Source organism: Typopeltis vanoorti, chromosome 2, assembly GCF_054136105.1.
Source record: "Typopeltis vanoorti isolate ZY-2024b chromosome 2, IOZ_Tvanoo_1.0, whole genome shotgun sequence".
NCBI lineage: Eukaryota > Metazoa > Arthropoda > Arachnida > Uropygi > Thelyphonidae > Typopeltis > Typopeltis vanoorti.
The window spans coordinates 61,538,255-61,563,863 of record NC_143550.1 but is presented as its reverse complement, the minus strand read 5'-3'; the positions used below and the strand labels follow the sequence as shown (position 1 = coordinate 61,563,863).

The 25,609-nt window shown below is 35.7% G+C and overlaps 1 protein-coding gene across 4 annotated transcripts in view; it reads left to right on the top strand.

The window, feature by feature from the left end:
* The window catches only part of LOC150109078 (uncharacterized), a 324,345-nt gene that overhangs the window by 118,057 nt on the left and 180,679 nt on the right, over positions 1 to 25,609 (top strand). For all 4 annotated transcript variants that reach the window (XM_090411522.1, XM_090411531.1, XM_090411541.1 and 1 more), the window contains exon 4: positions 1,976 to 2,055. In XM_090411522.1, the coding sequence (XP_090267648.1) occupies positions 1,976 to 2,055 (80 nt within the window). The remainder of the gene's footprint in view (positions 1 to 1,975; positions 2,056 to 25,609) is intronic.

Below are 25,609 nucleotides of genomic sequence, written 5' to 3'. Positions count from 1 at the left end.
TATTTGGAGAATTGGCACTTATTTTCATGCATTTTTTGGATCAATTTATTTGTGCGAATTGGCATTCTCATGTATGAATGCTATTAAGACAAAGCATAGATAGCAGCTAAGCGATCAACATCTGGAATCGTGTTTACGAATTTCTTTAAGTTCGTACGATCCAGATTATGATTGCTTAGCTGCATCTATGCAATGTTTAGTTTACTTCCAATTTAATTGGACATTTAGTTTAGTTTATCGTCCAATTAAATTCAAATATTTAATTTTGTATAATTTTATTTAGATTTTTGTATTTTTTATTATTATTTTTTTTAATAAAGTTATGAACAATACATTTTCAATAATACAATTTTTAATCGCATCTATAATCGCCCGCAGAGATATTTTTACTAGGTAAGTAGTCCCCAACGTCTAAAAGTTTGGCCACCCGTGCCTTAATATCTTCGTTTTTATTATGATTCTTCCACTGATTCCATCTGTTTGGACTGCTCGATATTTCTCAGAACTTTCATATCTGTGATCTAATCTTTGATTAAGTGCTTTATTTCTAACCCAACTCTCAGATCCACTGGTTTGAACACTGTCTTCGTCTTCCTCTGGTCTTTTTCCAGAGGACGATGAGCTCAGTGAATTGATTCATTTCAAAGTGCCTTAGAGACTGAAATATTAGATATGGCAAGATTGGACTTGACAAGTAATAGACTAATTTGGAGGAAAATTTTTGATAGATTAGTAATAATGTAAACTTAGTGATTTAGTACTATCATAGTAGACTGTACACTACTTGAGGATACATATCAAAAATTGGTGATGGGTGGGCTAAGGATTTCTTTTTGTCATTTTTTTTTTTAATTTTAATTTTTGTTGCTTTTTGGAATAATGAGATGACTGTTGCATCATAGATTATATTTTTTTGCTTTCTGCTATTTTTAGCAGTTTAATAAATAGTTTATATGGTAAAGTAGGTGAGAAAAACTATATATATATATATATATATATATATATTAAATTAAGGTTTGCTATTTCACTAAATTTTTCAAAGTAAGGTCTTTCTAAAAAAAAAAAAAAGTTTTTAATTCCAAGTTATTTGCAATCTCTAGCCAAATTCAATATTTTCATATTGAATTTGGCTAGCCTGCATGTCTGTATTTTTCCAAATATGCGATGCTCTGAACCAACTAGCCATTCATTTCTGGTGATTAAATCATAACAGACATTAAGATTATTTTATAATCTTATTAATTATAGCTTAAATATTTGCATTCAAACATTTTTTTTCAGTAATAGGTATTTCAAACTATGCTATTGCAATGGTATAAACTGTACTGATGGCATATGATTGAATGATTTTTATAAGAAAAATAGGTTTTGTAAATTAACCACAGTTAATTTTCACTATGCAAACTCATATAGAAGAAGGGAATAGTCTGTTATAGTTGTAGGTTTGTAATTGTGGATTTTCATTATAATAATGTCTGCACGGTTAGCCTAGTGGCTTTGTGCTTCGCAACCATATGCCCGGGGAAGGAGTGTCCTAGGTTCGATTCCTGTCAACGACGTGAGGAGCTTAAGGATCTTCCTCAGCCATAGCCAAGTTAGCCATGAGCATGGACAGCAGAGTTTTTCATCCCGCAAGCAGGCAAACCAGCCCCGAGAACACACACATACAGGGATACAGTCAGGAATACTTAGAGGCATAGGGCTGACCATCTTATCCTTGTATTTCGGTTACAAAATCCAAGCATGCTTGGAAGGTTGTGGGCCTTAAAGGCCTGTTAAAGCCAATGGGATTGGGGATTATAATAATAATGATGCTATGGTACTTCATCAGGACTTTTTGGTAGTGTTCCTACAATGAGTGAGTTGCTATAGTGAGAATTGGCCATTTATTAGAATAACATCAAATCATTATTCACTTTAATTAGATAGTACTGTGAGATAATTATGATTCAGTAGTCCATATATTTTATTATAGGTTTCTTTTCTTGTATCCAGAATATCCAAGCGAGAAACAACAAGTCATAATTAGTCTAGATGAAGTAGCTAAACTTCTTGGTAAATTTAATTTTAGTTACATTTATCTTTTGTATTTCTTTTTTTATTCTGTGTAATTTTGAAATTTTCAATTTCTTCTGCTTTTTAATTATTTAAGATGATATATTTTTCTTTTGTAATGATTGCACTCTTTGTTATTTAATGTCAGGATTATCATTAAACTAACTTTAATCTAGGGTTCTTTTCTGATATTACAGTTTTCTTACTAGTAGTAAGAAAACTGTAATACCAGACTTTGAGGGGTTGGGGGGAATAAACCTAATCATAACTATAATTTGTAAGACTTATAAACCATACTTTCTGTACTATGCTATATTTAAAAATAGTATGATATCAATACAGCCTGACAGATTTAAAAAAAAAAAACGGTTTTAATCAACTGTAGTTCATTGTTTTTTTTTATATGTACTTCATTTATGTATTTTCTGGGTCACACAAGAACACATTCAATTAACAGACATAATACTCTGACCTTCTTGTTCTCCCTTTGCTATAATCGATTAAGTCAGCTGTTCCCAGATTTTTCCTATGACGGAACACTTAACACATCCTGAAATTTTCACGGAACACCTTGTTTATTTTGTAATGTATTAATTCATAATTATTAATTAACAATTAATTAATAATTAACCCTCCTATCAGCTGAGGTGGATGAAATAGCCAGACCCCAGCATTTCTCATGGATCTTCAAAACTTCATCGGCATTCTACCTTTTATCAAGTATTGATTAAGTCAGCAGTTCCCATATTATTCCTATGACAGAACACTTAGCACATCTTGAAATTTTCACGGAACACCTTGGTTATTTTGTAATGTATTAATAATTAATTCATAATTATTAATTAACAATTAATTAATAATTAACCCTCCTACCATCTGATGAAATAGCCAGACCCCAGCATTTCTCATCGATCAAAACTTCATCGGCATTCTATCTTTTATCAAGTATTTACCCTCACTGCCGTTAATCCCTTAATGGCGATTTTAGAGCCATTATCGGATTAACTGTGGTAGAGCGCCTTTTGTGTCACTTCATTTTGCATGTACTGTGTTACTTGGAATTTCCTTTAATGTATTAGGATATTGATCGTGTTTTTTTTTTTTTTTTTTTTTTTTTTTTTTTTTTTTTTTCTGCACAATTTATTTATTGTCTCTCTTTCCAAAAATAAAAATGTTTCACATCTGCCAAAATAAATAATCAATCCTGAAATGATGCAGATCAGCCTTTGCAATGAAACGTAAAAATGAATTCTGATATTTTAACATTTATTACAAATTATTATAGAGACACCAAAGCTTTTATTAAAACAAACAACATTAAAACCGAGAATTTCAGAGTCGAGAAAGGTGTAATGCAGGGATGCCCTCTCTCACCTCAACTCTTTATCCTCTTCCTAGAAGAAGTCTGTAAAACCATAGCCGATGAACCAGGTGTAAAAATCAATGGTACCAACATTAATCACATAAAATATGCGGATGATATCATTATTTTAGCAGATTCTAAACCACAGCTAGAAAAAACTATTAATATTTTAAATGACTCTTGTAAAACTTATGGTATGAAAATAAATCTTCATAAAACAAAAATAATGAAGATAGGTAGAGAAGAAGAAAATATTTCTATAAATCTTGAAAATCACCTGCTGGAACAAGTTAATAAATATGTTTATCTTGGCAGTCTTATATCTAGTAACCTCAACAATATGGAAACAGTAAAACACAGGCTAAACCTAGGTTGGACCAACATGAATAAACTAAATAAAATATGGAAAAATAAAAAAATCCCAGTGAGTCTAAAATTAAAATTAAATAAAACAATTATTATCCCAACGGCTACTTATGCTTCAGAAGCCTGGAGATTAACTCAACAACCAATCAAGAAACTTCAAGCATTTGAAATGAAATGCCTCAGAAAAATTAATAACACCCACTGGTTGCAACAAGACTAATGATCAAGTCAGAACAGATTTAGACTTCTCAGATAATATAATAGACACAATCATTAAGCATCAACTGAGATGGTTTGGTCATATTCAGAGAATGGCTACTCATAGACTCCCATATTTAGCTCTGAATGGATATATCGGAAGAAAAACACTTAGAGGCAGACCAAGAAGTACTTGGATAAAGGTGCTGAAAGAACATTCACATCTACCCAGCTATAGAGTCATGATTGAGATGGCTAAAGATTGCGATAAGTGAGAACCTTTCTTCTTAGTGGACTCAACCCGTTACCAATCGGATGAGATGAGATGATGAATAGTAAATTTCCTTCACTTTACTGACAATATAGATTTTTTTTTCGTGAATTTTCAAATGTTTGTTTGCATTTAACATATTTTGTCAAATATTTATATTTTTAAATGACATTTAGTGAAATGAATATGACATTTTGTTTTCTTTCTTTGCAAAGTACATTTATATGGATCGTCACATTTCAATTTTAGGAACGAACTTTTTTATTTATTTTTTTTTTTTATGAACAACAAATGATTATGAACTGCATTACTCGGTTTCAGATTGTGTCTTTTTTAGTATCAAAAATTTATATCCAGTGGTATTTTATCAGAGACTCTTCACCTTCTTCTTTTGCTTAAAATTGCAACAGTTTTTTTTTGTAGGATGCACATTACTATAATATCCAGTGCTTAACCACTGTAGATATGTTGAAAATATAACAGGAAGGATATCCTGTATGGAATGATTCAAAATTTATGCAAATTTTTAAGATTTTTTTTACTGCAACCCCCCCACCCTTCCTCAACGCACAGACATCCCTCTCCTCTCCTGAAACTCAATTATATAACTACTTTACATTTCTACTGGTTTGAAAACTTTCAGACAGATTCAAAATCTCTTATTTCAGGTTTACCATTTTGAACAAAAGAAATAAAGCAATAATTGTATATTCAAAGTTTCTAATTCTGTACTCTTTCTTTGCATCTGAAAAATCGGCAGTCTGCTGAAATTATTCTAAGATTTAGAAATACTATGCTATATTTTCAATATGTAAAATTGTTTATGCAAATCACACAAGAGAAAGTTCAGTTTTTTTTTTTTTTTTTTTTTTTTTTTTTTTTTTTTTTTTTTTTTTTAAATCTAAATATTACTACTTCTATTGCTGCTGGTTGCTATTTCTGAAATATGTCTTAGAAATGCTGGACAATAATCCTCTTAGCTGGAGGAAAAGCTAAAAGTCTTAGAATAATCTTACTACTTTTGAGAAACACAAGAGAGAAAGTTTCCCAGAAGTCACACTAAATTGCCTCAAGCAAGAATGTCTTGTTTCATTTTCAGTTGTTCAGACATCCTAACACAAAAAAGCTGACATCTCTTTTACAGGCTGATGCAGTATTTATGCGAAAAATGATTTCTTTATTTATAGTGATCAGTTTCATTTTTATTATTGAAAAATTCAAATTATTTGATACAATTATCTTGAAAAAATATTTGAATTTTTTAAGAGAAAATGCGCATATCTATTACATAATCATTTATTTTTTGGGTTGAGGGAAGGGGAGGTTAGACCTATTCAATCTGCAGGCAATTGTTACAAATGTATATCACTTCGGGAACATGCTCATGCAGTTTAGTGTAAAATAGTAGCAAAAGTTTAACTACTTCAGTAATGTCACATATCTAAACTAGAAGAAAATGTCATTATATCTGCTGATATTACAACTCTTACATAAATATTTTTTCTGGCATGAATTCTCTATCAGCTATAATGTAATCAATTTACAGATTTTTGTACTCTTGTACTGACAAAAGAAATATGTGCAGTAATTTCTTCTTTCTACTGCAAGAAAAAAATCAGAAAATAACAGAAGAAAAATATGTAGTATTTTCTTTTTCATTTGGTGAATTTACAATGTTCTTTCTTTGTGTTTTGAAATGAAAGTGCAAATGATTATTTTCTTACCATTTCTACCAATAGAAAATCTGTTATAATTATACGAGCGACGATTTATCGTTTTTCTCCCACAGGAGAAAAGAAATAATGCAATAATATTGTTCAATCTGTTGAACTTTATTGTAGAGCAAATATTTATTATCAAACTTTTTCTGTTTTGTAATGAAAAGAAATATTCGTGCTACTTTGAAAATTTCTAATCTGTTGCACACACGCTGCTATGAAAATTTAATAGACAAAGTTTCGGCAAACTGTATTCTTATTTACAAAAAAAAAAATCTTATAATAGGCTTATTTGAAATCTGTGAATTATTCTTCGAAATATGATTTTGAACAAAAATAACATAATCAAGAACGTCGCAGCTGGTTTTTTATTTTTTTTAAAATAATATTTCAAATAATTATCGTGAATTTATTTTTTCAAAAACAAAGAAAATGTTATGTCGAGTAAGCGATTAAACAAAATTAGCACAAAAACATTAACATTGGTTCTCCAGGGTAATGCAATATTTAAGTGAAGAAAGTATGCAAGGATTTATATTTTGTCCTGGAATTATAAACTGTACAATAAAAACAGAAAATAAAAATAATTTCTATATTTTTAGCTCTCTAATATAACTAAGAGTCCAGTTGCCCAGCATAAAACAAGGAAATGCGTTCTTTGTTATAGAGAACTGAGACTCAGCTTCGTGAGATTATCTGTTTAAGTGTTCTCTACAGCATGAAGGATTATCGCACCTTCTAAAGGACAGAACAACCAAATTGCACTTCTTATCCATGTTCTTTCAACAGATGTATTGAATCGTATCCAGATTTAGCTGGACGTATATATATATCCAGCTAAATCTGGATGTGGTTTTTTTCAGTTGTGGTTTTTTTCTCTGTGTTGTGTGTTCATGTTAATTGATTACTGTGCAATTTCAAATGTATGCTTATTCTATTTCTTTATATCTTTCTGTGATCTATATATTTCTTTGCTCTATATTTTATTCCTTTCTATATACTGTATTAATACAACTCTTTCTGTTCTCTTTTACTCTACCTTTCGTAATATTGTATTCTTATACCTGAGAGCACTAGAAATTTGTTTTCGTTAATGACTGCGCCACTAATGGTCTCTTAGAGGTATGAGAATTAGTAATACTTCCAGTAGGTCTCTGTCTAACATAAACCCTTTCTCAATGATTAATGTACGATAAAGAGCTACGATAATGTATGATAGAATAGCTACGATAAGGAGTGCATAAATGCCATGACTGTGGCATTTATGTGCTCCTTATTGTAGCTATCATTTAACTTCCTGCTTACAGGATTGAGTTTATTTGGAAGCAGTGCATTGCATAATAAATATCAGGTGGCACCCCTTGAATATATAACAAGCATGTTTATTAAATACTAAGATTGAATATACAACTCACACAATAGGGAAATTACTTCTAACTTTAGTTTAAACTATGCTCTAAACTTCTAGAGCATCATCATCAAATTCCTGCCATGTACCCTTAAGGGGTGTACAGGATATGATAGTACTACATGAAAAACATTACATCATTATTAATTTCCTATCTACAATTTTCCTCCAAATCAGTCTGTTACTTGTCAAGACTCCAACCTTATCAGATCTTATATTTCTATCGTCTAAGGCACTTTGTACCGTATCAATCCACCTATATCTTGGTTTTCCTCTGGGTCGTTTTGCTGCCAACCTGGCAGAGAACACTTGTTTTGCTAATCTTTCCTCGCCCATTCTGTTTAAGTGACCATACCACCTGAGATTAGCTCTGCTAACGCATTCCTGGATGCTGACAATATCAAGTTCTTTCCTAATATCCTTGTTTTTAATATGATATTGCCATTGATACCATCTGTTCACACCTATAATCTTTCTCAGGACTGTCATATCTGTGGTCTCTAGTCTTTGGTCAAGTGTTTTACTTCTGATCCTGCTCTCAGATCCATAAGTTAAAACTGGTTTGAACACTGTCTTGTATACAGCTAATTTAGTGTTCCGACTAATTTCTCTTATTCCATATGAATTTATTCAATTGACTTCCCACCATACCAGCTTTGCTGATTCTGTTGTCTATTTGTATATTTAATTTACCATCTTCAGTAAAAATTGTGCTTAAGTAGCTGAAATGTTTTACTTGTTCCAGAGGTTCTCCATTCACAACACAGTTGACATTTTCAATGCTTCTGCCTATTTTCATTGTCTTTGTCATGTTATTGCTGACCTAAATACCATAATCTATTACAACAATTATTCAATTTAGTCAGAGAATCTTGCAGACTTGTAGCGGATTTATTTAGAAGTATAACATCATCCGCATAAAGCAAAGAGCTGACATTAACATCTCCAATTTTTATATCATGTTTAATACCACTTTCCTTCATAATGTGATCCATATAGATAATGAATAACAGAGGGGATAATGTACATCCTTGTCTCACACCAGATTTAACATTAAACCATCTTCCTGTACTTAATTCAATTCTAACTGCTGACTTACAACTCAAATAAAGACTAAGTATTGCTTGATATAATGCCCCATTGACACCATATGACTGCAGCATATTGAATAGCTTCTCTCTTGGCACCTTGTCATATGCCTTTTCCAGATCGACAAAACTTAAATACAGATCTTTATTATATTCCCATGCTTTCTCGACTATTTGTCGTAAAGTGAAGATCTGATCCTGACAGCCTCTATTTGGCCTGAATCCAGCTTGTTCTTCACCAAGCTTTTCTTCCACAATTCTTCTCAACCGTTTCTCAAGTATACTTGCATAGATCTTGCCAGGAATGCTCAGTAGGGAAATTCCTCTGTAATTCTCACATTCAGTTTTATTTCCCTTTTTATATATGGGTGCTATGAGAGCTCTACTCCAATCATCGGGAATTCGTCCCTCTGTCCAGGCTTTCTGAACTATGCAGTGCAGCCACTGTAAGACTCTTATACGACCATACTTCAGCATTTCTGGTCGAATATCATCTACTGCTGCTGCCTTTCCACATTTCAAGTCTTTGATGGCTTTTTCTACTTCAAGTATGGATATGTATTCCTGACTGCATTCCTGGTCAGTGTTTTATACCACTGTGCTGTCATCACTGCTTGTTTCATTTAGCAGTTTTTCAAAGTAATTACTCCATACTTCAAGGATATCTTTTTCTCCCGTTTTCATGTCACCTTTATCATCTCTAATTCCTTTTACAGCACTCTTTCCTCCATTCTTAAGCTTCTTCAACAACCTCCAGAATATTTTGCCACCTTCTTGATATTTATTTTCTATATTCTTGCCAAAGTCCTCCCATGACTTTTGTTTAGCTAGTTTTACACAGTGTTTAGCATTCTTGCATTTGTCTCTATATTCTCTAAGAGCACAAGCTGACTTATTTGACAGGAACTTTTGGTATGCTTTCTTCTTTTCCTTCACTGCCTCTTTAACTTCCTGTGTCCACCAGGGAGTTCTGTTTTTTTTATCCTTACAGACAACCTCACCACATGCCTCTCTGGCAGAATCAATCAATGTTTTCTTAAGAGTTTGCCACTGAATCTCCAAGGTTTGATTCCTGTTCTCAAACTCTTTCATTTTTTCTTCAATAATCTCTGTGTATTTTAGTCTACAGTTCACCTCTGAGAGCTGCTCAACTTTTATTCGCTTTAAAACTTTCTTACATGTTATTCTTTTCAATGTGAAATTCAATTTTATCTTGCTCAAGACTAAATAGTGATCACTTCCAATTTCAAATTCTCTGTACACTCTAGTGTCCTGCACCAGGGAGAAAACATCACTATCAACAATAACATAGTCAATGAGACTTTTCTTATTCCTTGCATCTTCTCTCCATGTGAATTTGTGCACATTTTTATGTTGGAACATAGTGTTAGTATAACCAGTCCATGTCCTTAGCAGAAATCCAACAGATATTTGCCATTATTATTAGCCTTGCTCTTTTCTCCAAATTTTCCCAAAATATTTTTATATGTCTCACAATCATTTCCTACTCTGCTATTTAGATCCCTAACAAGGACCAACTATTAATTTTTTTGTGTCAGTTGCTTTTTCTAAAGCCTCAAAAAATTCCTCCACTTCTACCTTAGTAGAACCCTCTGTGGGACCATAGGCACAAATAAGTCTCATTGTCCAGTTCCCCATTCTCATATTAGCCCACATTACTCTACTTGAGACTGCCATTCAAGAAGATTAGCATTGTATTTTGTGTTGAATACTATGGCTCCTCTTTCTTTTCCTTGATTGTCATTGCCGGAATATAACATTTTGTATTTATTGCTCAGAATGATCTCACCAGTTTTGGTCTTTTTTGTTTCAGTCACCCCTATTATGTCGATCTGGTACTTATCTAATTCCTCAGCTAGCTCCATTTCTTTGCCATTCAGGCTTCTTACGTTGATAGTACCGATCTTTAACTCTGGTGATGTTGAGTTGGTGTTTATTTTCAGATTTGTTCCAGTAGCTGACTTTTCGCTGTTCGTCCTGGTTCCCTGGAGAAAACAACGGGGGCCTTGTTTAACCAGGCGATGCCCCAGCCGGAATGAAATTTTGTCATGTTGTACCATCATTCTATATTTTGGTTTAACCAATAAGAATATAATTTGGTCGGCTAAATCCCAAATTGCCAGCCCATTCTTGTCCGTTCAGTATCCAAGTAGATACCCAACAGGGTGCACCGCAAGAAGGTGAGGATTGGACATTAGGTCAGAAGCTCTGGTCGGTTCTCCGCATTCCTTTAAAGGCCATGTGGAGGTCTCCTCTCAGTTATACAGCTTTGACCCTTAGCAATCTCCCGCAATCAAGTAACAGATTTTTCAAGAATCACTGCAAAAAATTTTAAAACTCCTAGTTTAATCTAACTAATATGGAACAAAACCTCTATATCAATTTTCTGTAATTATGCAGCATGAACTTTAGAATTCACTGCTATTAATAATTAAAACTTCTAGCCTAATTACTTAGGAAATTATTATGCTCTGGTCTCTATACACCTACAAATTCCAACTATTAACTTGCATCAATTACTGTCAGACTATATCTATCTTAGCAGTCCATTTAAGATAGTTCTCTTACATCACATACAAAATAATATGCAACAAACAACTCACATAAGTTCTTTATCCCTTTAGTGCACGTCTTCACAGTTCGCTTCAGAGTCCTTAGGCTCTTCTTCATCTTGAGTTTTGGATTTCTCCTTAAAGAATCTCGGAGCACCAGCGTCTCATCTAGAATGGTTGGCGGGGTCTGGAACGCAAATTCCCTGCGTCTTGAAATTCAGGCGAAGGGGTTCAACGATTGGAGCATATGCAGATTTGTCTTAGCGCCACAAATTATTCAGGTCCGGCATGACTACTCCCTCCATGACTATTCGCTTCTGGCGACTGTCCAGCACAACTTCATTTGATCTGGGCGACTTGCTCTGGATCGACTTCCTTCTCCTCTTTACCTCCTTCTGACGTTGGTGTTTCCCAGCCGCAAAATGTCGATCTCGATGATCGAAGATCCATGCCTTATATTCATCCTTCGGAACCCTGAATGAAGGATTGAGACTCCCGAACATTTCTGTGTGATTCTCTATTCTCTTGATCTTCTATTAACGCCGACTTCTCTTTCTCCCCTTAAGTCATCTTTAATCTGTTTTACCGGACTGTGGAACTATGTTTGATTTACGCTGCCCCCTTTTACCACTGACCTTGAAGGTGGTCTTTGACTGAGTTTGTAAACAAAAGAGTTTTCTTACACTTCAATCAGAGCACTAACATCAAAGAATATTCCGATGGCAAAGGCCATTGCCCTTGGCTTTAACATTTTGACGTCTTTTGTTTATACAAGTGAGCAAGCTAATTTGCTTTGGGCTTTATACGTAGGCTTTTAGTATTATATTTACAGTAACAAAGTTATTTTGGTAAGCTTTCTAGCTGTGACCTCTGTAAAAGTCGATGCAAAGAGAGCCTTGAAAATTTTCACTGCATCGAATTTTACACAGTTTTCAATCACTGGATATCTTGGAAATCTTGTAGCATATTGTAGTTTCCTCAGGCCAACATCATTAAATAAATTTGTGCTGATTTTCATTGACATATCCCATTCTGATCACCAAAAATTTATAATATTATAAGTACTTATGAGCAGTGGCGGCTGGTGAAGATTTTAAGTAGGGGGTGCTGCATGTACACAAAAAAAAAAAAAAAAAAAAAAAAAAAAAAAACACTTTTTTTCCTAATCAGTAACGAATTTATTAATAAATAAGTAATATTTTCTATAAGGGAATAACTGAGGGTCATCAGATCTGTTGGTAAGTTTATTTGGTGTAGAAAGGCCTCATAGCTTCTTTGTATAACTGCTCTACAAGGAATCTATTTTTATGTAAGAATTTAGTTTTCTTCAAAAGAACCCTATGCATAGTCCAGATGGCATGTTCTGCACTTGATGCTTCTGCTATTCTCAGACCTTCAATCTGGCTACGATACATTGATGTGTTTTCTATTTGGCCACGTGACTCAGACACATTACTCTTTCCTCCTCTTCCATCTCAGCAGCCAGCACTCCAGAATCCAGTTTACTATGAAAAACGAAAATAATAATAGCCTGCTGCCTTTTCTAGATACTCGAATCACATCTTTTTTTCCCAGTTTACAGAAAACCCAACCATACAGGTAGACATATATATATATATATATATATATATATATATATATATATATCAATTTTCTTCCCCCCCCCCCCAAAAGTTACCCAGGCTTCCCATATAGCTGAACTTTCCTTTATTCACTAGCCCTTCTTGTTCAATGGGTACGATGCCAAAATAACAAATTGTTCCTCACATCCCTATCAACATACAGACTACAGAAAGTTCCTAGCAAGTAAGCTTGTACTTGCAGAGAATATAGAAAAAAATGTAAAAGCATTGTGCAAAACTATCTAAACAAAAGTCATGGAAAGACTTTGGTAAGAACATAGAAAATAAATATCAGGAAGGTGGCAAAATATTCAGGAGGCTATTGAGAAAAAGCTTAGAAATGGAGGAAAAAGTACTGTAAAAGGAATCAGAGTTGATAAAAGTGACATGAAAACTGAAGATGAGAATATTCTAGATGTCTAAAGTAATTAATTTGAAAGATTGTTGAGCAAATCAAGCAGTGTCACATTGTGGTAGAAAATACTCAACTGGAATGCCAGGAATATATATCTATTCATACTAATTATTATTATTATTATTATATGAGCACCTTCATGGAGTCCAAAGACCCATTGCAGGAGACCCAAGCCATCATACCTCTCCTTGAACCCATTAACAGAAAAAACACTCACAACTGATTCTGGCAACCCATTTCAATCATTCACCATTTTTCAAGCAAAAAATCTAGTCCTCACACTCCTACTGACCCCACCTTTAATCAACTTCCAGGAATAATCCCTTGTTCTGGTCACTCTAGCCAAGTGAAACATTTCCCTTGCATCTATCCTATAAAATCCTTTAAGCAACTTAAATATTCCTATCATATCTCCTCTTTTTCTCCTATCAACAAACTTCTGCAATCCACACACCTTCAATCTATCCTCATAAGGAACATTCCACAGGCCCATCACTATCTTGATTGCTCACCTCTGAATCCTCTCCACTGCTTTCTCATCCCCCAAGAAACCCAGGAGACCAGACTTGAGCACAGTAATCCAGGTGTGGGTGTATCGGGGCCTTATGAAGAGGAATTACAACTTTCTTATCTCTACTTGGCTTTGGCTAGCGAAGAACACATAAACAAGTAATCTAATGGGCTACCTTAGCAGTATGTCTTCTAAATTTTAACTCTCTGTGTACCACCACCCTAAATCTCTAACTTCATCTATTCGTTTTTTTTTTTTTTTTTTTTTTCATGTGTTTTGTGTGTTTTTACAATTTGAATATTGTATTGATGTATGTGTCAGTGACTGAAACCAAAAATAGGATTGATAAACACGTGTTTATCAATCCTAATGAACTACACAGGTAAGCTTAATGCTCTATTATTGGATTGGGCTACTTACCTCTCTATTGAATACAATCCTGCCAACTCACAAATCAGAAAACTCCATAGGCTCCTTAAGAGGTCACTTCTTGACCTGTAGAAGTTACTAACAAATTAAAATCTTTAACTCTATACCCCCCCCCCCCCTCGCATATATGGACTCCCAAAAAATACATAAAGAAAATGTGCCATTACATCCCATAGTGGATGGCATTGATTCCCCCCACATACAAATTAGCTAAACATTTGGCCAAAGCGCTCACACACTGTGCTGGTAACACACTATCACAGATAAAAAAAAAAAAAAAAAAACTCAGCCCACTTCAAAGCCAGCATAGAAAACCTTACACTCCAACTTACTGACATAATGGTTAGTTTTCATGTCTTCTCCTTATTCACAAATGTCCCACTCAAGGAAACCTTAGAGCAAATCCAAGCTAAATTTCCTCCTGATATCTCAGCCCTATTTCAGTTCACAATGAACTCAGGCTATTTTGTTTGGCAGGGAAAATTCTACAAACAAATAGAGGGGGACAGCCATAGGTTCACCAGTGGCTGTCCCCACCCTTGGCCAACTTCTTTATGGAGACTTTTGAAGAGAAAGCCTTAAACTCTGCTCCACAAAAACCAACCATATGGCTTCGCTACATTGATGATGTGTTTGCAATTTGGCCATATGGCTTTGATACACTCCTCTCCTTCTTAACACACTTAAACAACCAACATCCCAGAATCAAGTTCAGCCTGGAAAAAGAGGAAAACAACAGCCTCCCTTTCCTAGACACACTAGTCACCTGCGAGTGTGATGGAACCTTGGTTTTCTCAGTTTATAGAAAACCCACCCATACAGGCAGATACATCCACCAACAATATGGAGTTATTAAGACACTATACAACAGGGCTAAACTAATCTGTTCAAATGACAATGCCCTAACCACTGAACTAAATCATATCCTCAACACTTTCTCAGCCAATGGCTATTCCCCCCCCCCCCCCCCAAAAAAAAAATTCAAAAAATATTGAAACCAGTAAACCACAACCCCCCCCCCCCCTTCACAACAAGGATTACTCTAAATCCATCACCATTTCCTACATCCGAGGCATCTCAGAAAAAATTACCAAAATCTTAAAAAAAACATGACTTGACCTCTTGTTACAGACCATATAGAAAATTGGCATCCCTTATCCGCTCCACTAAAGACCAACCACTTCCCCTAGACCTACCTGGTGTATACCAGGTCCCTTGCAGCTGTAAGTTGTCCTACTTTGGCCAAACAGGCAGGACTGCAAATATCAGAATTTCAGAACACAAGGACTACATCCGTTTTCATCAGTATAGCTACTCTGGTCTTGCAGACCATGCTCTGGATACACGCCACAGAATATGGTGGAAGAAAGCCACAATAATACACCGTAGCAAGTTCAAATTTGAAAGACTTTTCATGGAATCAGTCTCAGCCTAAGAAACATGCCAAACCTCAACAAATTTGGTCGAATATGACTGCCCCAAATTTGGGAGACGTACATCAGGAGACCTTCAGCCCAATGGCCAAGAATACCTACATAGTCCTCCTAGAGGGGCACCATCAGGACTTTTAAGAGAAACAATAGCTTCTATTCTTCGTCCTCATTTACTGCATGTAGTGCCTGCGTGCACATGTCTTTATTTTAAGTTCCTTTGAAGATGGCAACGTGACGTTGCTGAAATATTGGAAATATATATTAAAGTTTAATTTAATTTATATTCTAGTGTACGTTGTGAATTCCTTAAGTTAATTAATAAACACATGTTTAATTATTTATATGTACTGTATTTATTCCATTAAACTTAATGAGTTTAAATCAGCATATAATATTAGACTGTTTCATAATTAACTTGATTCTTTTTTTATAAATTGTTGTCATCCTATCACTTTATCAAACTTACCCTTGTATGCTGGAAAATCATTCTTATAGTGGTTAAAGTGGTGTACACTCTATCTTTTCTTTTAGTGTTGCATGGTGATCAGCATTCATTTTAGAAATTATAGACTTTACAACCGCGTTATAATTAACTATTTTAAATTCCCGACGTTTCGACCTTCATATTAAGGTCATCATCTGGAGTATATATAAATATACAAGAACAAGCTGAGTTACATTTCACACAGTAAGCTAAAGAAACAATGATTTGATCATCAGTTATTCTACTGGCATGACCTCTAGTGAAAAAAAAAATACAGATAAAATTACAAATTAATTATTTAGAAACTACATCAAAGCTAAATTCTATTTAAGATAACATGAGAGAAACATTCTTTCTTAGTTTGAATGAATCTAGATAGTTTTCTTACAGTAACAGTGATGTCCTATTTTTAACATAATTGTTATATTAGATTTAGGATTCTGGATTATCTGCAGTCCTGTTTATAGTTAACCCTTAGGGTAGAATATGTGCCTTCCATATGCTTGGGATTTTTAGACCATGATTATTGTTCAGATTGGGGATGGTTGATAAGAATCTCAGACTTCCTTAAATTTGCATTCATACCATGTTTTGGTGTGATGTAAACAACTCCGGCTTTTCCAGTCAATTCTATGTAAAGTGTTCAGGGCATGATCAGAAAGGCCAGCTTCACCATAGTTATTATATTTAATGTGTCGTTTATGTTCCTTTTGTTTGATAGAGATTATGCATCCTGTTTTCTCTATATATGTTACAGGTACAATAAATACGGTATATTCCAGGGTGGGCAAGCGGAGGGAGTGGAGTATGAAGGAGTATGAAGTATTTTTCTGAAAAATACATTTCAGGATAGCAATTCTGATTTGAATCATTCGTCACGTAATATGGGCTATGAAAGCCAAGAAAGTTAGTGATTCCAATTTGAATCACTAGGGCAGAAAGGGTTAATTTTGCAGGAGGTTTAAAGGTGGCTTTGAGGTTGTATTTCTATGGTATTCTGTTTATTTTATCTGATGTCCCTTTAATGTAAGGAATGGTTATAGTTTTATTGTAGTCTGGTTTATCTTTGTTTTTTATTGAGGTCTTGTAGAGAATTTTGTTAATAGTGTTTTGGCTGTAACCATTTTTTAGAAAAGTATTGCTGATAACTTTAAATTCGTCTTTCAGCGCTAGTTCATTGGAGCAGATCTTCAAAGCCCTGTTTTTTAGAGTATTAATGACACCTAGTTTTTGTGTTGGGTGGTGGTGGTAGGAGTTTGTGTATATATATATTGGCCAGTATGTGTCGGTTTCCGGTAAACAGTGAAACAAAGACTGCCAGAAGGAAGACACGTGACAAGTGTATCTAGAAATGGAAGTGTGTTCTGTGTTTTAATCTCAATTGTGAACTGTATGCGTTTGTGTTGCTTGTTTAGGTTAGTAAGGAAAGTGTCTAGTGTCTAGCGGCCATGGGGCCAGATCACGTTATTTATAACACAGTTGTAAAGTCCATAATTTCTAAAATGAGTGTACACTCTAATCTCTTTTGATACTAGTTAATTATATTATCAGATTAAAAATAGAAAATAGTTACACATTCAGATGCAAAATTTATAATTTGAAGCATATTCCTTTGTAATCATTCATCATCAAATTTTTGATATGTACTTCTCAAGGGGTATGTAGTACTATGTTAGTGCTACTTGACAAGCTTACATTTTTAATTTCCTTTCAAATTAGTCTTATCTATCAGGATTCCGGTATTGTAAGACCTTATGTTTCAGTTTCCTAAGGCACTTGTAACTGCATCAGTCCACCCAGATCTTAGTCTTCCTTTGGGCATTTTTCTTGCCATTGGAGCATTAAATGCTTGTTTTGCTAACTTTTCCTCTCCTATTGTTTAAGTGACCATACTACCAGATATTAGCTCTATTTACACATAGTAAAACTCGGACTCGTGACGAATGGTAAAGCTAGTGAAAGTCTTGATCATTACGCAGAATGAATGCTCGCTGAAATTAACCCATAGCTCTTTTTTGCAATGCCGATGACCTATTATACTGTAGTATATGATCTAACTAGAAAATTATATTTGCTTTCAAACACTAATGTTGTACTTGTTCTCTCACTTCGAGCACATTTTAAAAAAACAATGGATACCACTTGGCGGAAACTTTGTTAAAAAAAAAGTCCTAAGCGTCGTCTGCTTCCGTTGTTACGACTGCCGCGCCTCCTCGCCACCAGTACACAGTTTAAAGAGAATTCGCAAGTCTTCGTGACAAAAATCCTTACGACTCCCTTTGGGGGAAGCACATCCATCACAGGAGTGTCGATGTTGCATCTAAAAGAAAACTCAGGCGAGTAATTGACTCTAAAATACAAGAAATGAGGTGAGAGCTTTATGGTGCGATGGAGCTCCCACAAACAAACAAAACAAAAAAAACTATATAATCATCATTAACTAAACATCAAGAAAATATATAATCATTATTAAGGAACTAGCCAATAACATTAATTATATCAGTTTTTAATCTGGAAAGGGCATCGGCGTTACCATGACGACTACCCTTTCTATATGTAATGGTCATATTATAACATTATAGGGCTAAAGCCCATCTGGACAACTTGGCACCATGAGGGGCACTTTTAGTTCGATAGGTCAGAGGGTTATGATCTGAAATTACCTGTATTTCAGCACCAAATACCCATGTGTCAAACTTTTTCAACGCCTCCAAGACGCAAAAAGCTTCCCTTTCAATGGTTGACCATTTCATTTGACAGGGATTTAGTTTCTTACTGAAGAAAGCAATGGGCAATTCTTTTCCTTGTTCGTTGTTTTGAGCTAAGCATGCGCCAATTGCTGTTGCTGATGCATCCGTATACAACTGGAACGGCTTGTCGAGATCTGGAGTATGCAAAGAAGGCATTTTTATAAGCTCTTCTTTGAGTTTTGTAAAAGCTTCATCAGCATCAGTAGTCCAAGGAATATTGTTTGGGACACTTTTCTTAGTCAGATTTGTCAGTGGTAATACAATTTGGGAGAATCGTGGTATGTAGTCACGGTAGTAGCTAGCCAGCTCAAGTAGACTTCTTACTTCCTTCTTTGTCGCTGGTGTTGCTAAACCTTTTATAACCTCAACCTTCTCTGGGTCCGGGGAATGTTGACCGGATCCAATCAAATGACCTAGGAACTTCACTTGATTTTTCCCGAATTCGCATTTTTCTAGGTTTACTGTTAAACCCACCTCTCTTAATGTTTTGAAGATTTCATCTATATGGGTGAGATGTTCAGACTATGTTTTAGAAAATATAGCATAATCGTCGATATAAGATCGGCAGTATGCCTTATGAGGAGCTAGTGCTTTATCCAATGATTTCTGGAATGTACTTCCAGCGTTCTTCATTCCAAACGGTAAGACGTTCCATTGATAGTGGCCAGAATGTGTCACGAATGGCTTTGCTTCCTTTTCCATAGGGATTTGCCAATATCCCTTGGTGAGGTCAACTACAGTGATAAATCTTGCTTGTCCTATCTCAAATAATAAATCTCTAGCTTTTTTCATTGGATAAGCATCTGGAATAGTAAAACTATTTAGCAATCTAAAGTCAATGCATATTCTGACACTTCCATTTTTCTTAGCCACACAAACCACGGGATGAGCCCATTCGCTGACACTTGGCTCAATGAGACCCATATCTAACAGTTCTTTGACTTGTCGATCTACTTCCTTTTGTAGAGTGATTGGCACCCTATAGGGTTTGAGTCTCTTAGGTGAGACTCAAAGTTCTCTGTAACTTTGATGGAGTGTCCGTCAACTTTGGCGTGACCAGGTTTGGAACTAAAAACATCTGCATATTTCTGGAGGATGTCAAAAAGTTCTTGTTTTTGTTCTCCCGTCAAGAGAGCTTTCATATCCTCAAGGTGTTTCCTAATATCTTCAACTGATTTATTCATCTTGTCAGCGGGTGCATAGTGGAGTGTTCCGAAATCTTCATCTAGCTCGAAAACTAGACCGACATGATTAATTCTTTGAATATATGGTCGAAGCTTATTTATGTGGAGCTCCCTGATACTTCCGTCCTTCATCTCAACCTTCGTAGAATGTGGTCTAGTAAGTTGGACGCTGTAGCAGGTCCTGTCCAAGTATTTAGAAGCTTATGAGAGGATGAAGGTAACAATACTAAAACCTTTTCACCAACAATGAAGGATTTTTCTTTGGAATGACGATTATATCTGGAGGAGTATTTTTCTCGAGACCCTTTGGCGTTCTCAGATGCAATTTCATGAGCTTTTCTTAGATTTTCAAGACGCTCTTGTAAATAATTTTCAATCGAGCGAGAGGCAGTGGTTGGGATGCCTCGTCCACCAGTCCAAATTTCCTTTAACAAAGATAAGGGGCCTGGAGGTAATCTTCCATATACCATCTGGAAAGGTGATAACCCAGTAGTGCTATGTGGTACTTCTCGGTATGCGAATAGAAGATAGGGAAGATGTAAATCCCAGTTTCTTCCATGCTCCTGTATATTCTTATTCATCATCTCTTTTAAAGTTCTGTTCCAACGTTCGACAGCACCCATACTCTCAGGATGTCCTGGCATGGAAAAACGTGGAGCTATGCCTAGCAGATCTTCAAAAGCTTGAGTGAGTTTAGATGTGAAATCCGTACCTTGGTCGGTACAGACCATTTTAGGAAATCCCGTCTGAGTAAAAATCCTCATCAGAACATTACATATAGTTTTAGCACTTATTTCCTTGACAGGTATCGCTTCGGCCCATCTAGTGTATAAATCAACAGCACATATTATGAATCGATGTCCTCTTCCCGATGGAGGTTCTAACGGTCTGACACAATCCACACTCCATACCTCAAACGGAGTTTCTGGTCTGACGATAGGTCGTATGGGGATTCTATCTCTATATGTAGCAGTCCTTCTCATTTGACATTCCTTGCAGCTTTCGCAATATTTTTTCACATCTTGTTTAATGGTAGGCCAAAAGAATGAGTACTTGATTCGCTGACGGGTTTTCTTTTCGCCGAGATGGCCAGCAAGAGGGATTTCATGTGCCATCTTTAAGACATTTTCTCGTTTCACGCACGGTAGCACTACTTGTCTAATATTCTCGCCACAAATATGTTCGTTATGAAGCAGAACCCCATTGTCAAACGTATAGGCATTTTTCTGCCTTTTTGCCCATTCAAAACAACTTCAAAGCGTTTCATCATCCTCTTGAAGTTTGCCGAATTCGAATTTTGTTTTTTCTGGTATACGCTCATTTTCTGCACCTGGTGGGGACTCTATCGTACTGACTGCCAATGCTGTACTGGTTATTTTCGAAGGCATGTCTTCGTCTTCATCATCTTCTGACTGTTTATCACTTAAATCTTTTGATTTCAGAACTGGTGTCACCCAATGGTGACTACTCTCATGTAGCTCGACGCTTTCGACCAGTATTTCATAGACAGAGGAGCTCAGTAGCAGATCGGTAACCAGTCTTCTTGAGACGGCACGTGACCGGAACATTACCATGTAAATTATCATCAATTTTCATTTCAAAAATTCTCAAGGGTGTTATTTCATTTTCTCCGAAAGCAGAAGATATTTCTATCTTACTTTCTCCATCATGTGTCGTATCTGCCACTAAATCTTCGCGCACTACCGATATTTGCGCTCCCGTATCTATTATTCCATTTAAAACCCTACTTCCACATGTGATTTTGACGACCTTCAAATCATCTACGTTTCGACCAATGTCCACTGATTTGGATACTGGAATGGAAATTTTGGCAGTCAGCACACCTGATTTATTGTCATCCCGAGTGGTAGACGTTTGAACTAGGTTACTGTGTGCTGTAGCAGGAGTACCTTTTGGCTGACTATTTTTCATACAAAACTTGGCGATATGACCTTCCTTTCTACAAGTAAAACAAGTTGGTTTATAGTGAGGCTTGTATGAATCATCAATTCGCTGCGGCTGGTACCATCTCGGTGGACTTTGAGAGGGAGATAATAACTTATTCTTGAATGTTTGCTCAGCAGGTGGAGTATAAGGTCTAAACTTTTCAGTAACCTTGTCCTTCGGAATAGCTTCAATGGGCTTCCTTGATGTACTACGAACACTGTCGTATTCGTCCAATCTGTCAGCTAACTTGGTTGGAGAAACGAATTTTGCCCAGTCGTCTAAGAGATGTTCTCTCACTTCATGTGGTACTTTCTTCTTCAGTTGATCCGTAATAATTAGATCTTTTAACCCTTCAAAATTCCTTGATATCAAGGCCACCAATCCACTCTTCGAAATAATTAGTTATTTCATAACAGAAATCCCTCCAAGATTTTTCAGCAACCTTTTGGTGCATCACAAACTTTTTTCTGAAACTTTCAGGATTCAGTCTAAATCTCTTTAGTAGAATTGTTTTAATATATTCATAATCTTCGCAATTTTCTTCTGACTCTCTACCAATTAATTGGACAATCTCAAATGGTAACAAAGTCAAGAGACATGATATCCAGTCTTTAACATCTATTTTGGTTCTCTTAGCTTGTCTTTCAAACAGGGATAGGTATATCACAATGTCATCCTCTTGTAATCTAAACCTAGGCATTAGCTTAATTAGTTCAAGACAATATGGTTTATTGTCACTGGATACTGGAGTTGAGGTTGGTTGAACACACGCTTCAATAAAGTAGAGTGTCTTTTGCAATTGATAACACTGTTTCTTTTCCTTCTTCCCAGTATTTTCTGCTGTTCTGTAAGATGGAGGGTTTTAATTTCAAGCACATCTGTTCTAAAAATCGACTTCTGCTTGAGCTATCTTTTAGTTTTGATAGGTTGATGTTTTCTTCTTTTCTGATATTATTTTTCCTGTTGAATTTTATCTTCACTTTGGCAGTTAATATTTCGTGGTCAGTGTCAAAATCAAAACTTCTTAATGTTCGTACATTATTTACTGATCTTTTCCATTGTTTGTTTATGATGATATAGTCTATGCAGTTCTTTATATTACCATCAGGGGATGCCCATGTATATTTATTATTAGGGCGTTGATAGAACAATTTGTTTGTAATCATTAGATCGTTTGCTTTACAGAAGTGGAGTAATTGTTCTCCTCTGTCGTTAAGCTCTCCGTATCCAAATTTCCCCATCACATCATCTTTTTTGTCTGCTGTGAACTGTCCTATTTTAGCATTAAAATCTCCCATCACTATCACGAATTCTCTATTTTTGGGATCATCCATTTCCTGTTGTAGTTCTTCATAGAAAATTTCTATTTCTTCCTCTGAATGGTTACTGTCTGGTGTTGGATTATTTTAATTGTTTGACCTTTTTCTTTTGCTTGAAGTTTGGCTGTTATTATTCTAGGTGACACTGGGTTTATTTCAATTACCGAGTGTGTAAGTTTCTTTTCAATTAGTAATGCAACTCCTTCTCTGTGTATGTTATCTTTTCTTCCTGAGAAGTACAGTCTTCCTTCTGGTAAATCCATGAATCCATCTCCGCACCAATGTGTCTCTGATAAACCTAAAATACTCCATTTCAGTCTTTTTAAATTTTCCTGGACTAATTGCAATTTTCCAGGTCGGTATAGTGATCTTATGTTGAGGGTGGCTACATGTTTCACATCCTTGGCTGACCACATTGCTGATTTCTCACCTACTCTATGTGGTCTTTGAGTAGGCGCGTCGGTTGTCCCGTACGCAGTAGCACTATCTCGGTTTGTAGACTTTCTCCTGCTCATGAAAGTTACTGGCATAATAATGTAGCCAGCTTGCCATGCCTCTGCTACATCCTTTGGTCCATGGCTCTTTATTCTTTATTCAGAGCAACCCATTTGGGTTTCCCCCCATCTGCTACCCGGGGGGACGTGCCTGGTAGGAGTGTGGTCTTCCCCCAAGATTTTCACTTGCAAAGAAAAAAAATCTTATTGTTAGTGATGGGAAAGTTAGCAGACAGCATGGTTAGCCTCCATATCACAGATGGTATAGACAAAGCCCTTTGGTCAGAAGACCTGCTGGGTTAAAGCTACAGGAGATGGAGGGATAAGAGTGTTTCATAGATTAATTACAAGGATATGGGAGACAGGATCATGACCTAGAGACTAGAAGTCGTTTCCATAGCACTACATAAGAAGAGAGATATGGAGGCTTATAAGAACTATGGAATTACTAGTTTAATATCTCATGCAAGCAAGATTTTATTAAAGATCGTTCTAAATAGGATTGAGGCCAAAGTTGAGGCAGAGATGTCTGAGGAACAAGCGGGTTTTAGGAACGGTAAGGGTACCAGAGATCAGATCTTTGCTTTAAACAGATCATAGAAAGTTAAAAAGAATTTAGACTCCCTGTGGTAATGTTGCATTGACTACTCTAAAGCTTTTGACTGTGTTCAGCATGTGAAACATGCTGAATACACTCATACTCATTCTTTTCATTGGAATGAAAAGAATGGGTTTTCCTCAACACATTATCAGACTGATAGCTAACTTGTACAAGGAGCAAGAAGCCACAGTAAGAACAGGCGTTGAATTAACTGATTGGCTTCAGGTTGGAAAGAGAGAGTTAGGCAAGGATGTCTACTTCCTCCTTACTTGTTTAGTATCTATGCTGAGTACATCATGCATGTAGCATTTGATGAGCTCAAGACAGGAATTAGGATGGGTATAGATTGATCAGTAATCTAAGGTATTCTGATGATATAGTACTCCTGCTATGACAAGGAAGAACTAGGACAAATTCTTGACAAAGTTAATGAAATCAATAAGAACAGAGGACTTCAGGTCAAACCTAGCAAGACAAAGATTATGGTTCTCAAAGGAAATACAGGAATGCTCCTGAGAAACAAGAGTACCTTAATTGAGAAAGAATTGAGGAAGTCAGCAGGTTCGAGTACCTGGGATCCATTATTAATGTGAAGAATGTGTTCAGAATATGCTAGAAGAAAATTAGGAACGTCTAAAACAAGTCAGAGATTTGTCTAAAATCTGGAAGGATGTATCTCCATGGGAACAAAGTTGAGGATTTGGGATGCAACTGTTTTTCCAACAGCAACTTATGGATGTGAGACTTGGAACCTAAAGAAGTCCGACAGGAAAAGGATAGCTGCTTTTGAGATGTGTTACAGAAGGAATTTCATATACTGAGAGGCAGACAAATGGATGAGTGCTAGAAAGGATCAGTAGAACTTTAAGGCTCCTTAAGGATATTGACAGAAGAAATTTGAAATACTTTGGACACATTGAAAGGATGGAAGAGGACTTCTCAGAACAGTAATAGAAGATAAAGTTTCTGGAAAAATAGGAAAGGGGTAGACCATCAATGAGATGGATGGATGGATGGTGTGTGTGTGTGTGTGTGTGTGTGTGTGTGTGTGTGTGTGTGTGTGTGTGTGTGGAGTGACTGATCTTCAGAGAGTTTAAGCATCCAGAAAAGCATACAACAGGACCACATGGCAAGGACTGGTGTGGCACATCATCGAGCAACTGAGTGGCCATATGTCATTTGCTTGATGTCCAGTGAACAGATGGATGGACACTTTGCTAAGATATATCAACCAGGTGTATGTAACATGGTGCACAGTGCTACTGCTGCATTGGATGAAGAGTTAGAGGTGCATGAAATGAGGTTGAAGAGCTGTTACTTAATCTGGATAAGAATTTGTCAATATGGACAGATGGAATATCAGCACATTTGCTAAAGGAA